The sequence below is a fragment of the Rhea americana genome, unplaced genomic scaffold, assembly GCF_003343005.1.
Source record: "Rhea americana isolate MKP2758 unplaced genomic scaffold, rheAme1 scaffold_69, whole genome shotgun sequence".
NCBI classification, from domain to species: domain Eukaryota; kingdom Metazoa; phylum Chordata; class Aves; order Rheiformes; family Rheidae; genus Rhea; species Rhea americana.
Window position 1 is genome coordinate 3,278,870 of NW_028186856.1, and position 15,946 is coordinate 3,294,815.

At 37.6% G+C, this 15,946-nt stretch overlaps 1 protein-coding gene across 1 annotated transcript in view; it reads right to left on the reverse strand.

The window, feature by feature from the left end:
- BLTP3B (bridge-like lipid transfer protein family member 3B) overlaps positions 1-15,946 on the reverse strand; it is a 69,147-nt gene that overhangs the window by 11,108 nt on the left and 42,093 nt on the right. The window contains exons 12-19 of the mRNA XM_085321302.1: positions 14,271-14,453; positions 14,050-14,168; positions 12,053-12,194; positions 11,150-11,343; positions 7,694-9,201; positions 7,094-7,269; positions 5,574-5,710; positions 3,976-4,126 (exon numbers count right to left, since the gene is read on the reverse strand). Coding sequence (XP_085177428.1) covers positions 3,976-4,126; positions 5,574-5,710; positions 7,094-7,269; positions 7,694-9,201; positions 11,150-11,343; positions 12,053-12,194; positions 14,050-14,168; positions 14,271-14,453 — 2,610 coding nt within the window. The remainder of the gene's footprint in view (positions 1-3,975; positions 4,127-5,573; positions 5,711-7,093; positions 7,270-7,693; positions 9,202-11,149; positions 11,344-12,052; positions 12,195-14,049; positions 14,169-14,270; positions 14,454-15,946) is intronic.

Sequence of the window (15,946 nt, forward strand, 5' to 3'; positions counted from 1 at the left end):
AATTTGGGAAATCTTGTTTCCCTCAGGATCTACATCTTTTTCATAAGTGTAGTAAAAGAAATAAGTAGTATGTGCCCTAGAGACCAGGAAAAAGTGCCTGCAATGTTGCTGTAAGAATTCAAAGTATAAAAAAAACTAGAAAAAGAAAAGATTACATAGTCTGTCAGTCACTTATGCAGTCAATCTTGGTTGTCCTGTAGATTTCTGAGGGGCACAGTCAAGACAGAATTGAACACGAATTGGATCAAACGATTCAGGAGCTGCTACTAACTGCTGCTCCCTTCTCCAAACATGACGAGGTTGCAGTAAAAGCATTCTCCTTCCCAAAGTACATCTGCTATACCCCCCACCATCACCTTCACTGGCTATTGCTGCCAGCTGTAGCCAGCACCGCAGGGAAGTGCACAGCTGCCACACTGCCCTCAAACTTATCCCAGCTACTAGAATCATAGAATCAGTAAGGTTGGAAGGGACCTCTGGAGATTTAGTCCAACCTCCCTTCCCAGTAGGGTCACCTACAGCATGTTAGGGTTGCATCCAGGCAGGCCTTGAAGATCTCCAGAGAAGGAGACTCCACAACCTCTCTGGGCAACCTATGCCAGTGCTCCGTCACTCTCACAGGGAAGAAATTCCTCCTCGTATTCAGGCGAAACATCCTGTGCTTCAATTTCTGCCCACTGCCTCTTGTCCTGTCACATGGGACAACTGAAAAGAGTTTGTCTCCGTCCCCTTGACACCCTCCCTTCAGGTACTTACACACATTGATAAGATCCGCCCTCAGTCTTCCCTTCCCCAGGCTAAAGAGGCCCAGCTCTTGCAGYCATTCCTCATAAGAGAGATGCTGCAGCCCTCTGATCATCTTCGTAGCCYTACACTGGACTCTCTCCAGTAGCTCCATGTCTCTCTTGTACTGCGCAGCCCAGAACTGGACACAGTACTCAAGATGAGGCCTCAGCAGGGCTGAGGAGAGGGGCAGGATCACCTTCCTCGACCTGCTGGCAACACTCTTCCCAGTGCACCCCAGGAGACCATTGGCCTTCCTGGCCACAAGGGCACATTGCTGGCTCATGGTCAATCTGTCATCCACCAGCACTCCCAGGTCCTTCTCTGCTGAGCTGCTCTCCAGCAGGTCAGCCCCCAGSYTGTACTGGTGCCTAGGGTGATTTCTCCCTAGGTGMAGGACTCTGCACTTGYCCTTGTTGAACCTCATGAGGTTCCTTTCTGCCCAGCTCTCCAGCCTGTCCAGATCTCTCTGAAGGGCAGCACAGCCCTCTGGTGTGTCAGCCACTCCTCTCAGTATGGTGTCATCAGCAAACTTGCTGAGGAGGCACTCTGCCCCCCATCCAGGTCACTGATGAAGAAGTTGAACAGGATGGGACCCAGTACTGAGCCCTGGGGGATGCCACTAGCCACAGGCCTCCAACTAAACTCCATGCCACTGATGACAACCCTCTGAGCTCTGCCTTTCAGCCAGTTCTCAATCCACCTCACTGCCCACTCGTCTAACCCACACTTCCTGAGCTTCTCCAGGAGGATGTTATGGGAGACAGTRTCAAAAGCCTTGCTGAAGTCAAGGTACACAACATCCACTGCTGGCAATGTCCTCATCTACCCAGCCAGTCATTCCATCAGGGAAGGCTATCAGATTGATTAAGCAGGATTTCCCCTTGGTGAATCCATGCTGGCTACTCCTGATCACCTTCTTTTCCTCCATATGTCCGGAGATGACATCCAGAATGAGCTGTTCCATCACCTTTCAAGGGATGGAGGTGAGGCTGACTGGCCTATAGTTGCCTGGGTCCTCCTTGCCCTTCTTGAAGACTGGAGTGACACTGGCTTTCTTCCAGTCCTCAGGCACCTCTCCAGTTCTCCAGGACCTTTCAAAGATGATGGAGAGCGGCCTGGCAACAACATCCGCCAGCTCCCTCAGTACCCATGGGTGCATCGCATCAGGGCCCATGGATTTGTGGATGTCTAGCCTGCCCAGAAGGTCTCGAATCCTGTCCTCCTCAACCAAAGGAAAGTTTTCCCTTCTCTGGACTTTCTCCCTTACATCCAGGCTACAGGATTCCTGAGGGCTGCCCTTAGCAGTGAAGACTGAAGCAAAGAAGGCTTTCAGTAATTCTGCCTTCTCCATATCCCTTGTCACCAGGGCCCCTGCCTCATTTTGTAGTGGGCTCACATTTTCCCTTATCCTCCTCTTGCTACTGATAAGAAGTTTTTTTTGTTATGTTTTTTTTTTAAGGTCTTAGTAGGGGGTTGCTTTTGTCTGGATATTGTTTTTTTAAGCTTTTGCTCATGTTTTTTCTGGTTGCTCTTTGTTACTGTTAATTCATTTTAATTGTTTATTTTTATCTCATTCTAAACTTTTTCCTAACCTTGATCCTCTAGAAAATAATTTTATTTTTAACTGTTTTTCTCCTTTCTACTTCTATTAGAAAAGAAATGGGGGAAATGGGCAGCAGCAGTGACTGCAGAGGATTCCTGACTAAGTATAGAAAGTTCTAAAGCCCTAAAGAGAAGAGAGGAGAGGATGCAAGTCATGAAAGGAGAGTAACCAGGAATACAGAAGCAACAAGCCTTACTTGCTCTGTCCCACTCGTCCAGATACTCACCAGAAACAGACAAGAAGAGCTACAAAATAGCACTATTTGGAGACCCCAGTCACATTATGACTTTTTGTCCATAAAAATAAATCAGGCAGAGCATGGGCCTCTCATAGCAGCTGAACTAGAGAAAGCAGGTTCTACTTCAGATCCACATGAGCAGGAAGACAGCATGCTCTCACTGTTTATTCCCAGTTGCTTTCACAGCAGGTATGACTGATAAAGCAGGCAAACAGAAATCTGGTTATGAACTGAAGGTCAGCTGTGGATCTTCCCTGCTGGACCTCCCTCTTGCCTTCAGATGTCTGAATGCAATTGCAACATCATGCAACAGCTGTTCAGGCAGCAGCTGCTGGCAACTGCTCAGCTTACCAGTAAATGGGTTCTTTAGTTAGGGCATCATAGGCCAGATCTCTGAGCAGAACTTCCTGAAGAAAATCCATGCTGCTGCAAGGCTGGAAATAAGTGGCAACCAACGGCTGCTATAGCTGTTTCCCAAGAAAGCAGATGAGCCAGAAGGCAGGTGCATCAGAGATCTGCCCCAAAACCCTACAGTGCAGAGCTAGCATCCAACCATCCGTGTAGTAGGCTGGCAGAGGGGAAYAAAGCAAACCATGACATGAAATGGCATGCCAATAAATCATGCCAAAAAAACAAAAAACAAAAACACCCACAGTATGCGAACTAGGATTTCTGGCAGAGGATGTGCACGTTCCCATGCCCAAGAATAGCTCTAACTTAATACACTGGCTTGTATCTGGCACGAAACCACACCCTGTATTTCAAATCTATCAAATTTACAGAAAAATACCTCTCATGATCTTTCCTGATACAGAGTTGGTTTTAACTTTTCTTAAACAAGAGAGTTTAAATTAGTTTAAACTGTAGGTGTTAATTTCATCTAATGAAATAGATCTTGAAGAGAGGAATAAGMTGTTTTCAGAAACAATCTTTAAAACTAAGGTATATTTAAACAAAATACTGTTAGAGCAGTAAGGGTGTTCCAGCTTCATAAAACAGTAACATAGGGTAACGCAGCATATTTAATAAATTAAAAAAAAAAAAAGGCAAGTGAAAGTTTTGTGCCTTTTTTCTTTTTTACCCCCACTATCATGAAAGGTTCCATTTTTATTTCTCTCCCACTCAAAGAATGGCTATTACCAAAGAAACTACTCAGAACAGTTATCGTAAACCAGCAGATCAAGGATGCTCTTGTTCTAACATGAGCACAAAGCTGTTTTTGTGCTTTAGCATATTTTTATTTACCAATTAAAGGACATCCATAAAATGACCAATAACTAATGAGTTGTTACAACAAATGTTCTCAACTCTAATTTCACAGTACTGAGATCTCATTATCAGTTCTTACCCACAGTTCTGTTGCAAAGATAGTGTCGAACACTGATATTACCCAACTGATTTGGGATCACCTGGTTGACCTGAAGGCATATTTCTGTATCTTCACCTCTGATATCAATTTCACCATTAACACCAAATATTTGAAAAACCACAACAGACATCTGTCAACAAAATTAAAGATAAAAAAGATTACAAATTGAAATTACATTAGTTATTGTTTATGTAATTCTGTCTGCATAAGACACAAAGTTTTCTCATTGTTTCTCCTTTTTTGCGGTCACCTGGACAATGGATTGATCGATTGTCTGTCCTCATTACCAAACCAGAATTGGACAGAAAAGTCATGGAAGTGAGACAGACTTCCTTCACTGTGCCAAAGAAGCACGTGACCTTTGTGGTACTTGAAATTCCCAACGCATACGCTCAGATTTATGCGTATCACAAATACATTCAAAGCATTTAAAGTGTTGAATCATGCCAGGGTAAAGCACCAGGATAGACTATCAAACCTTGGCAATCTGCATAGTAGTCAGTCCTTTTTCTCTATTTACTGGATTGCAATATCTTTCACTAAAGCAGCAGCCAGTTTTTAAAAATCAGTTTTGGTGTCATTTACAGAAGATATACATTAATCATCACTAATACTATTTTAGGCTCATTTTTCTAATGATTTTCTAGTTATCTTCTATGAATAGAAACAAAAATATGCCAGCATACATTTGCATAACATAATCTGCATGTATTCCACTTTCTCTACTGCCTACATGCACAGATTATTGAAAATTTATTTCAAAGGAACCCATCATTTAAGTAAGATTTTTCTTTTTTAAATGAAGGTGATCCACAAATGTTTTAAAGCAAAGGCAGGATTACACGATTAACTTTACCAACAAGGAGAATAGAAGGGCAATAAGTACAAGGGATTTCAGCAAATTCATTGTTTTTCTTTGGGCACACAAACTCTTAGATTTCCAGTTCCTGACCTGAATTATGAAAAGAATATAATCTAMGAAGCACTGATTAGTGCAAAGATCTGCAAGAAGTGGACAGCTAGCCCGAAAAAGTCAGAAGCTGGCATGGCATTTCAGGGGAAGTATCTCTCTCTACATGCTCTGCTCCCGTATTCTCTAAATATTGTCAATACAAAATACTGGATAGCAGATATTTCTGATATGACCCTGCAGGACAGTTGTTAAGCTCCTACAAGCAAATACTACAGAATCGTACAAGTGCTAAGAAAGCATCTCTGTATGAGAGATGTCAGCTATAGAGTGCTCTCTTTGGGTTATATGGATGACTTACAAAGGTCACTTTAACCATACTTTTATGTTCTAAGTGTAAAGAATAGGACAACATTACAAAAATATTGTTACATACTAAAGCACTTTATCAACAGTTGAGGAAATAACGAGGACACAGAATGCTCAGTGTAACTTGGATTATAACCTTCATTTWTACTTACTACAGGCACATTTGCTCTATAGGCTTATATAATGCACTAACAAAACCCCCTCCAAACTACTTGAAAGTTACCTCTAAAATCATTCACCTTAGACCTATTTTAGTGCTTAGGTTACTGAAACATGGTATGGATTTCAGTAATATTACCATTTCTTCACTAGTCTCATGGGCATTCTCTGAAGCAGCACTCATGGCATCTGGAGATGACCCACCACAATTTTCAGTCACTGTGCCTCTTTCATGGGCTTGCTCTGATGGGCTTTGATAGTTTGTGGCTGTAATACCTTCCATACACACATCAAAAAATGTGAAGTTAGCACAGACTTGAATCACTCCTGCATTAATAATAAAGTCACCATCTGTTCCCATACACATACATTAACTCATTTTTAAGATGAGTTAAATGGTTTGTTTATTAAACAAACATTTATGGTTGAACTGCCAAAACCATTCTTCTTACAGAGCATTCAAAATGTTAGATGCTATGCAAGTAATGCAGGATATAATGACAAAAATGAAATTAAACTCCATATGCACTGTTTAAAAAATTGTGAAGAGCTTTTCTTCTAGTCTACCACATCACACATTAAACTGATCCAGAAAAAAAAAAGTTAAATATTCCAAGTAACTTCATGCCTATATCCAAAAGCCAAGTATCTAAATTTGGCTTTATAGCAAATGTTTGCAGTTTTATCTTTACAGAAATAAGCTATACATTTATTTTGTTAGAGTGATCAGGGTAGGTAGTGTTTCCTTGACAACTAGGAAGCATGCAATTTTAACCTGCAGTTAAATATTGTTTAACAAGTTAAAAAGGTTATTAAAAATGGAAAACTTATTTTCTGGCATACTCCCACATGCATATGCAGGAATACTCCTACAATGCAAATACATATATATACATACACACACACACACATATATATAAGGTTTGAAAGTGAAGCATTCTTCTCACTATTGCTCAAGACCAAAAAAAAGAAAACCCCCATCAAAAAATATTAAGTTGTTCGTTATTCCAAATAAAAGTTATCATAAAGCAGGTACTCCTATTACTGTTTCGTTGAATTCTTCCCCAGATAAGAGGCAAAGGCTCACACACAGACATGTGGAAATCAAATACATATCTGCTGTTACACAATCAATATGTAACAACTGCTCCATAAGGAGCAAGCTGCCAAAGGACTACCAAATGTATTTTTCTGGTAATTAGCATGGTAAGTATTAGTGAAAACCCATTTCTTTATCATCTACTCTTTAAACTGAAGCTCCTTTACCATTTGAAGCATAGCATTATGGTTTAGGGTACAAGTCTGTAAACACTTACAGCCAAAGCAAGTGCTTGTAAGCAGAGAACAGGTCTCCTTAATTCAGGGTTCCAATGCAGCACTGCAATGCTTTTGCTGTTTTTAAGAAAGGAAAATTAAGCAGCACTTAACTAAACTAAGTAGCACTACTTCAGTAGCACAACCTATGCTTTTCCCATGAAAATACTTAGTGAAGTATACTTTCATTGCTGTGAAAACACTTAGTAATGACAACTAGTGACTTTAACAAACAGCCCTATAACGTATCCAGGATATGCTGCACTACAATTCTCTTAAGTATTGTTTTAGTAACAAACAACATTGTCATGTATTGCTTTAAAATACTTTCTTAAATCTACTTACCTTTCTCCAGAAAGCTTTGGCTGTCACTTCCATCACTCTCTATCAAATGTTCCTCTAACATCATGCTATCAATAGAAATGGTATCCAGAGAAACTTGCGAGGGACTTCTCTTCATATTCTTGTAAGAAACAGAGAATGCAGGGAGACTGGATGGACAACGTTCCTTAGACTTTGCACTTTTTGAATATAAAGACATTAAGAAATTGTTAATAAAAATTAAGAAAATGTCATAGAATTTCGTTTTAAGAAGTTATCTAAACTAGGCAAGATATAAAAGAAAAAATATTAGTATACGATAATCCTTTAGGCAGACAGAAGCATAAAAACAGTATTGCACTGTTGTAGACATTTGTGTCAATATTTTTCTCAATATATATTCTATAACAGGAAAACTGAATAATACATAAATAGCTTAAAACAACTAAGAATTCATTTTAGTTCTTACTGAATGCTACTGCATATCTTTAGAATTATTTTACTTTTATAATTTTCATCTACAAGTTCACTTCCATTGACAAATTACCAACATTATTTGCTTTATACTTTTAGAAAATATTTTTAAATACCAAGAAAACTGATTTATTGTTAAATCTTCTATACCTTAATAAAGACTGGGAGGCAAACATTTTAACTGAGGTCATTTTTTCTTTGTTGATTTCAAGCTCTTCAGATTCTAAGGCAGTTTCTGCTTCCAAGTCAGTGACTTGATTAGGACAGACTTCAGTTGTACCTTCCTGTTCATTTAACTTACTTGAGAGTATATTTTTGCCATCCTCTTTTTCAATAAAAGACTCAGCAGAATCTTCTCTCTTATTCAAAATAGTCACTGAATCCCTATGATGCAAGCTACTTTTGTCACTTAGTGGTCCACAGACCTCCTCCGAATCACTTCTGCTAAGAAGTTCACTGCTTCCTCCTTCACTTGTGTCTCCCAAACCTTTATCTGATGCATCATCTGAAAACGACATTCCTTTCTGAAAATCCACATTACTGTCCGATTTAAACAAAAGATGATCCATTAAAATGCCTTTGTTAACTTCAGCACTCACAGGCTTGCAGTCAGATACATAATCAAAATTAGTAATACTAGCCTGCATTACCTTATTATTAACTAATTTACTCTCTGAGGTAAGACCTTCCCCATTTTCCGAAGGGGAGAGCTCTGATGCCATGGGACTTTCTTTTTCCACACCTGGAGACTTACAGGGGTTTCCCTGACTCAGTGGATGGAGTAATAAGGCTAGTTCTGCACTCTTCAGTAGGATCCCAATGCAGACATCTGTTTGCTTTGCAGGTTTACCTGTCACTGCTTCTACATCATTCCTTAAATTTTCCAGGAGTAATACAAGAGATTCATGGAGGAACAGCAAAAAAAGATACTGATAATGATTGATCTGCATGCTTACGTGCTTTTGAATATGGACAAGAACATGTACATCTGCATCAGATGAAGAACTTTCAGATCGTACTCCTGAAGTGTCTGATAAATGAGGCGCTTGAATACCATTAGTCAAGGGCTCTGTCTCACTGCTGTAATATTCCTTTAGAAGTTTTTTGCGTTGCAGTCTATTAGCAAGATCACTAGAGTCACTTTTTGGAATGTTAAAAGCTTTCTGATTATTTGATAAAAGCTCTTTTTGTGACTTTGCAAATCTCACTGGCTGGCAAATCCAAAGAGAAAGTGGGAATGAGTCCACAAAGCTTATTGGTCGGCCTTTCCCACTTTTCGTTCCTTCATAATCTATCCAAAACTGGGAAAAATGCAAGGCCCAAACATCAGTAGCTGCAGATGTCTTTAATGCATACTTATTCAATTTTGGGATAATATAACCTTTATAAACATCATGCATTTTAGTATCTTGTTCATGAGCATGTCTCTGGAAGATTGGATGCAAAAGGTTAAAATTCTGCTGGGACTTCGGAAATGCGGTGAAAGTTCTACTGAAAAATTCACAATCTTTGAAGTTTTGAAACAAAGCTTCCAGATCAGAGTGCCTGCAGTTTGGTGAGTATCTTGTATTCGTAGCAATCATTTCTGAACTTTGAATGGAAATTGCACGTGGTTGATCTTTATGAATTTCAGGTTTATTTTCAGAGGGAATGATGAACTGCAATAAAGGAACACATTTCATCTGGTTATAAAGATATATGTTAAGGTAGTATACAATTAAAGAAAGAAAATAGTCAAGACAGCTAAAATAAAGGAATATAATTTAAATGTTATGAGAACTCTATTATGCTAATACAGGCCATGGATAAGTCAGGCTCATAGATTTTGTTACCTCTCATTTTTTAAAAGGATGTTGTAACAAAACTACAACAATTGAAAAATTCAATGTTTATATAAAAATTATCAAGTCCTCAGGCCCTTCCTTATCTAAAGGATTTAGATTTAGGACAGCTATACTAGTTTGAAATGTCTCATGTTTTAGTTCACTTCAGAAAAGGCTTGCAAAAATTATCTTCAATTGTTCGAAAATTTTTGAACTCCAAATTTTAACTGCATCATGATTTGTCAAATAGGGTTTTTCACTACAGAGACCACTATAATATTTTATTTCTATGGCAAGACATAATGAAACTATAAAATGTACTAACACAGTTAATATTCTTAACATTGCAGAACACAGAATAGGTATTTTGTTACCATTATCTGAAAATCATACAATAAATGCTTGTCATGATAAAAATAAAAATACACCGCAACTCCTAGAAACCTCAAAATATTCCAGTATGAAGAATTCCCCTTAACTTGCATATCAGTAGCCTGAGTTTTAAAGAAAATAAATATTCTATGCCTGATCCTGCATCTGATGTTGCTACCAMGGACCTTGTCCACACTAGTCTTGCTAGTATCAGTGATACTACCTTCTGTCATAAAATCTCCATGTAGAATGTAGAAATATCAGAATACAAAATTAATCCTGAAGATTGATTTGAAAGATAGGAGGGACTCCTCATGTGAGTAAAAGGACTCATGTCAAAATAACTAAGTACATAAATGTATAATAATTAAATACATAATAATTAAATATTAATCACACTAGAAAGAAAGATCGATGATTTGCCAGAATGAAAACAATGCAGTTAACAGGATAGGGAAGACRCAACTAACATGAAGCAGGGTTTGAGGGATATTAAGGTACTTTCAGTTTTATCTTCTCTTAGTTTAGTGGGCTAGTCACATCTAATCTTTAAGTATTAGATGAGTCTGTATTCACAAGTTGACTGGTTTTTCACTCTCAGGAATTATTTTCATTCAATACAAATAATATCCCTTTAAAATTCTATTTAAATATGCACCAAGAGCCTTAAAAAGACAACCATCTCTCAGTAAGCTGACTATTTTAGAAACCTTGAAACCTCCCTCTGGGCACCACTGAGAAAGCTCATTGTTACTTTTGCCTCAGCCTTGGAAACAGATGCCCTCAGCAAATCAAGAGAGAAAAACACTGTCTGTTTGATAACTCTTCTCCCAAAATGAAAAGACAACGGAAGCAAAATCTGATGCTTTGTTGCATTAACACAAACCATTCTTCTGCACTAAAGCATCTAGCAAACAAACTTTTGTACCTGAGTTATAGCCAGGGGCCAGTGTGAAATAGAAAATAGTGAGACAAGGTTTTTAAGAAGCAGCTTTCAAATGTATGTGGAACTACTTCCTTTACTCCAGACATTCAGTAACAAGACCAAAGAGTTTGAATATCCTACAGCCAGGGGTAGAAGACATTAATACACAGACTGAAATTACAAATTACTTGCTAGTTAATTCTACTTCAGTGCTTGATTTTTCTACTACGTCAGCTTCACTGAACACAGTGAAATAAGTTAATATTCCCACTGAGGTCCTCAATACTAAAAATATTAAATAAATGAAGTAGTAAAGATGACAGACTTCTGTCTTCAAACTGTCATATTCTGTCTAGTTTTCCTGAGCAGTGTTGCTTACCATGTAGGGTTGGTTTGTTTGTTTGTTTTAAGTTGCCTGGCTAATAGTTTTTCAGAATAAGTATTTTGTTGCAAAGAACCACAAAACATCTCATCATGACAGGTTACCTTTAGCATTAGTCCATCAATTCTAACATCAACATGTTCATCTGACTTTGAATTGTCGTTTAACTTGTACATAGCCATGAATTGAACAAGACTCTGTTTCAAATCCAGGACAAACTGGTTTAGCCAAAGAATACTTCTCTCATCCAGGGTGAATTGTAAAGCATTCAGCTGGCCATACAAATTTGGACATGGAACTAAAAGAGAAAGCAAAATAAAATCATGAGAACAAATGAAACCTTTAAAGTTTGCTTTTATTTATTTACTTATTATTTTATATTTACATGAGAAAATAAATGGAAATCTATTCCTCTGATCTCAGGAAAGAATAAATAGTTAGGGGATGTCTAAAGTGATACTACTTTCTTTCTCTCATTTCAAACAACTACTCAATTTTTAAATGTAAAAGCTAATATTAAAATAAAACAGGGTCAGATGACAAGGAAAGCATGTTCTCATTACAAAGGGAGGGCAGGACCAAGGAGAGTTGCTGTCTTCAAGCCCTATCCACAGGAAATCCACTGACATTTCTTTATGTAAAAGAAGGCCAGGCCAATAAAACATTGATAAAAATAACTCTGGCTGACCTTTTGTTACATCTTAGATAATACTGCAGTAGTTTGACTTCTTTTATGTAGCCAGGTATTGAAAATATAGAAAAAAATGCATGTACATAGCAAAACAAATTTTTTATTTCTTGCTAAAAATGTTGTGTGTATTCTAATATTTAAAACATAATGTTTATAAGAATCAGTATTTATAGGGTTTTGCTAGGAGAAAAAACTGTGGAAATAGAGCAACGTTTTGTTCTTTCCAGTGACTCAGTTTTAAACAGCCATTAACCATTTTCAATTGTCAACCTGTAATCAGTATGATTTATACATCAATACAAAAAAAAAATCTTACTAGGAAAGTCTTTTCCATCTGGATAGTAATATTCAGTGAATTCAATATGAACAGCTGGCATTTCTGGTGGAAGATAAAGTGACTTTTTATTGCAAGAGATCAGAGTTTTAGGGGAAGAACGACACTGGTCTGCAGTAGAGACCTGTAAAAGATAAAAGATCAATTTCATTAATATATTACATTTTTGGGAATCATTAAATGCTTGTAGATGCCAAGGCACTGCCCCAGTAGAGTAACATAGTACATTGCTCTCACATATAGATCTCAAATTACACAAAGTACAGACAGCAGCAAGCATCTAGTTGCCTTGCAGTAGAAGCAATATGCATATAAGAGTTTCACCAAWAAATAAATAAATAAATAAATAAAAATAAAGTATTAATGGTRCCACATTCCCTTCACTCATGTGAGGCAGAAAGCAGCAGGTCACTTTCTAAGGCACTCAGTAGAACCCTAAATTGATCAGATATTTTTATTGCAAATACTACAGATTCTGTACAAGCAATTATGCCAGAACAGGGTATATTTGCATACCGGCCACCCAAAAGGATCTCGTACTCAGATAAGGGTTAAATAAGGATACCTGATAACTCTTCTGAAGTTCTGGCACTGTCATATGGACAGGTTCCAGTACACAGGCCAACTCAAGATTGTATACTGCTAAGCAAGTGTTCAACATGCACCTGACAATAATGTGTATATTTGGCTATGCCCCAATGTCTACTTGGCAGGAGAAGCAAGACAGTATAGAACAGTAATTCTCCATTTCTGTTTCCTTCCAACATAACTTACAAAACAAGAAAAAGATCACCTTTTGATATACTATATATTTGACTGAATTTCCTAGAATACATTCCAGTTTAAAAGTTATGTTGCCAAAACAAAGCTGTTTCATCTAATGCTTTGTATGTCAGATTACAATCTTCATATTAGCAGACTTTTTAATATTAAGTGTATGATGATGATGTCTACTTTATCTTGCACAGTCTAGTTGGAAATTATAAATAGATACCCTTTATAAGCCTGCTTCACAAGATGTAGCTGTTTTTAAAATTGCATACATCTCTTAACACACACAAAAACTCAAAGTAATAGTACAGATAGATCTACCTAGGAAAATAGCTTCTGTATACTGTACAGAAATAATTACAGTACAAAAAACTGAAGAGATAGCTATAAAGGGGGAAGAAGGAGACCAGTATCTGAAGAAGAACAGAAGGCAAATTAAAACACTAACAATACAAGATGATGTTAAAAACCACTTGAAATCCAAACGAAAGCTCCTGGCAGCAAGCTGCAACCTCCTACTCTGCCAGAAAGGATATTGTGAGAAAAAGACTGGAAATGGGCGCAAGAACAAACAAAAGACATACTGACTAAAGGCACACACTAAGCATTATTTTTTTTAGCATCTGAAATTTATTATAGGCCCTCTAATACAACTACTATTCTGCATTGGAGGTATACTCCTCCTCAGTCCAGTTGCCTTCTTCTGCAGAGTGTGAATCTGGGCTACAGCCAGCAACTAGAGCTATTCACTGCAAAAAATGAAAAAATGAATGGTTAAAGAAAATCCACTCAAAATATCACTGGGGGGAAGGGTAAAACCCCTCAATTAACATTTCTTTTAAAAATAGAATTCATTGTACTTTGAAAAGGACAAGTAAATAAGAAAAGCACAAAATACAAAACTAYATATTAAAATATTGGGTAGGTAACATAGTATAACGAATGGACAGAATTCTGAATGTCACGATTTTGAGGAGGGTAAAACTTGGATCCAAAAGACAATTCCAATAGGGTATTATCTAATAAAGTCAATAAGAAAAAATCCATCGATTTTAACAAATGAGAAGCAGGCCCATAAAGGTCTCAGCCAATAATGAATGGAAAGATGTCTATTAATTTCAGTGGGCTTTGGATCTGCCCCTTAAAAAGCAGTTACATAACAGTCAAGGGCAAAGTAGACCCAGTTTTACTAACTAGAAGAAATGTACCTGATATATATTGAAATCTGCAAGTCTAACCACAATAGGACAAGACATCAGTTTGCCCTTTGGTTGTTGGGAAGATACAGAGGAAGCCCTAGATGTTCCTTTCGGTATCTGTTCCTTGCCTGTAGGAAAGAATAGCGATGAAATCATTGAAATGAACAGTCGTCTTAAGAACAGTTTTAATATTTCATGAAAGTAGAGCATTAGCGATGCAAACAAAGTACCTGTTTGAAGATTTTCCAGAGATATAGCAGGTGGAGATTTGGTAGGAGAATCTACAGCCTGATCCTTCACAGCCTGCTTAAGCAATTCAACATTGTTTTTGAATTCATTTAATAATTCTTTGGCCCATCCACTTCTGGTTTTAGTGGCATCACTATAATGCATCCAGTGATTGCAGCTGTCTCCTGCAAAGAGGTGGAATTGGGATTTTTTTTTTTTTTGAAAGTTTGCTTCTAATTGGAAAATTAGTTTTCACTATTTTATATTTTTTCTTCAACCTATAATGCCATTACACCTTGCAATTACAATTACAGAACTTATAACATTTATCACTTAAGTTGTATATTACATAAAAACAAAGTTATACTGCTTCACAAGTTCACTACAGAAAACAACATTATATTGCCACTTCCCTTTAAAACCTCACTGTATATTTCCAGTTAGGAGAACTTGCATGATACATTTGTTTGATATAAGAGAACATGCAAAAAAATCTGTTTTTCTGAAAAAAGTAGGAGCAAATAACAGGAGGCAGTTTCCATGCTGTTTCCAAACCTTTCTTTCCTGCCAGAGCTATGTCCTAACATGTTTCTGCTTCCTTTTCAGGAATGTACTCATTTTGTCTTAGCTTTCTGGCATCTTCATGGTATACAACCGATCATATAAGTTAATCAGTGCCCCAGTCCTTGGGCTGAAAAATCAAGCCCAGCTGAAATTTTTTTATTTGTTACATTTTTCTGCTGCTGAAGCACTTAAAATTCTGAAACAATCTGAGATTTCCTCAAACAGTCCTTTTAAATAAAAATGGCTAACCTGTTTAATAAAAAAGGACACAATAACATTCTATCAAAAAGTACAACAGCCTTTAAACATCAGTATGTGAAAGCTTGCTTCATTTGGGACTTAATGAAGCTTCAGAAAGTGACATTGGAAATGATGAGATACAGTGGCCATTAAAATATAAGAATGTTTGGGGAAAAAAGTCTGACTTCAAGTCTAAATGCAAAGATTTTAGCATGGAAGACTTTGTAAGGGGGTGGGGCTACCACAAGAGATGACATCTCTCCCACCTCTTGCCTGATAGCTGCTTTGATGGTCATTTGAGCCTTCCTATCTGAGAATAAAGAGAGTAGAGAGGAAAAAAGAAAGGCAGTAAGAAGGCACACATGCATTAGATTCATGTCTCTGAAGCTGGCATTTTCCAAATCAATAGATTAAAAAAAATATATTATGTAATGGAACTTCCAAAAGAAATACATGCATCATAAAGCGCTAGAGAACATTTCAGTCTTTTATCAGAGGACTATAGGGCAATGCTATAGGGTATGAGGGGCCAGGTGGTATTCTCTTCAATCCTGCTGATGCGTGAAGGGCTTGAGTGGATGGATCCTGCAGATTAGCAATCAGTTGTACAACAGCTGTCCACAACAGGGTTTTGACTCCCTATGACCACAGGACACTCCTTGAGGATTAAAGGCTGCTTGGAAGAGATGGGATTCACCTGTCTAAGTGGGGCAAAAGCATCTTTCCCATCAAGTTGGCCAACCTGGTAAGAAGAGCTTTAAACTAGGAATAATGTAAGAAGAGAGGATGACCAGCAATCAAGGGAGGAAATAGTGGACCAGGCTGGTGACCAAAGGGTGATGTGAAGAGAAGGGACCTAGTAATTAAAAAAAAA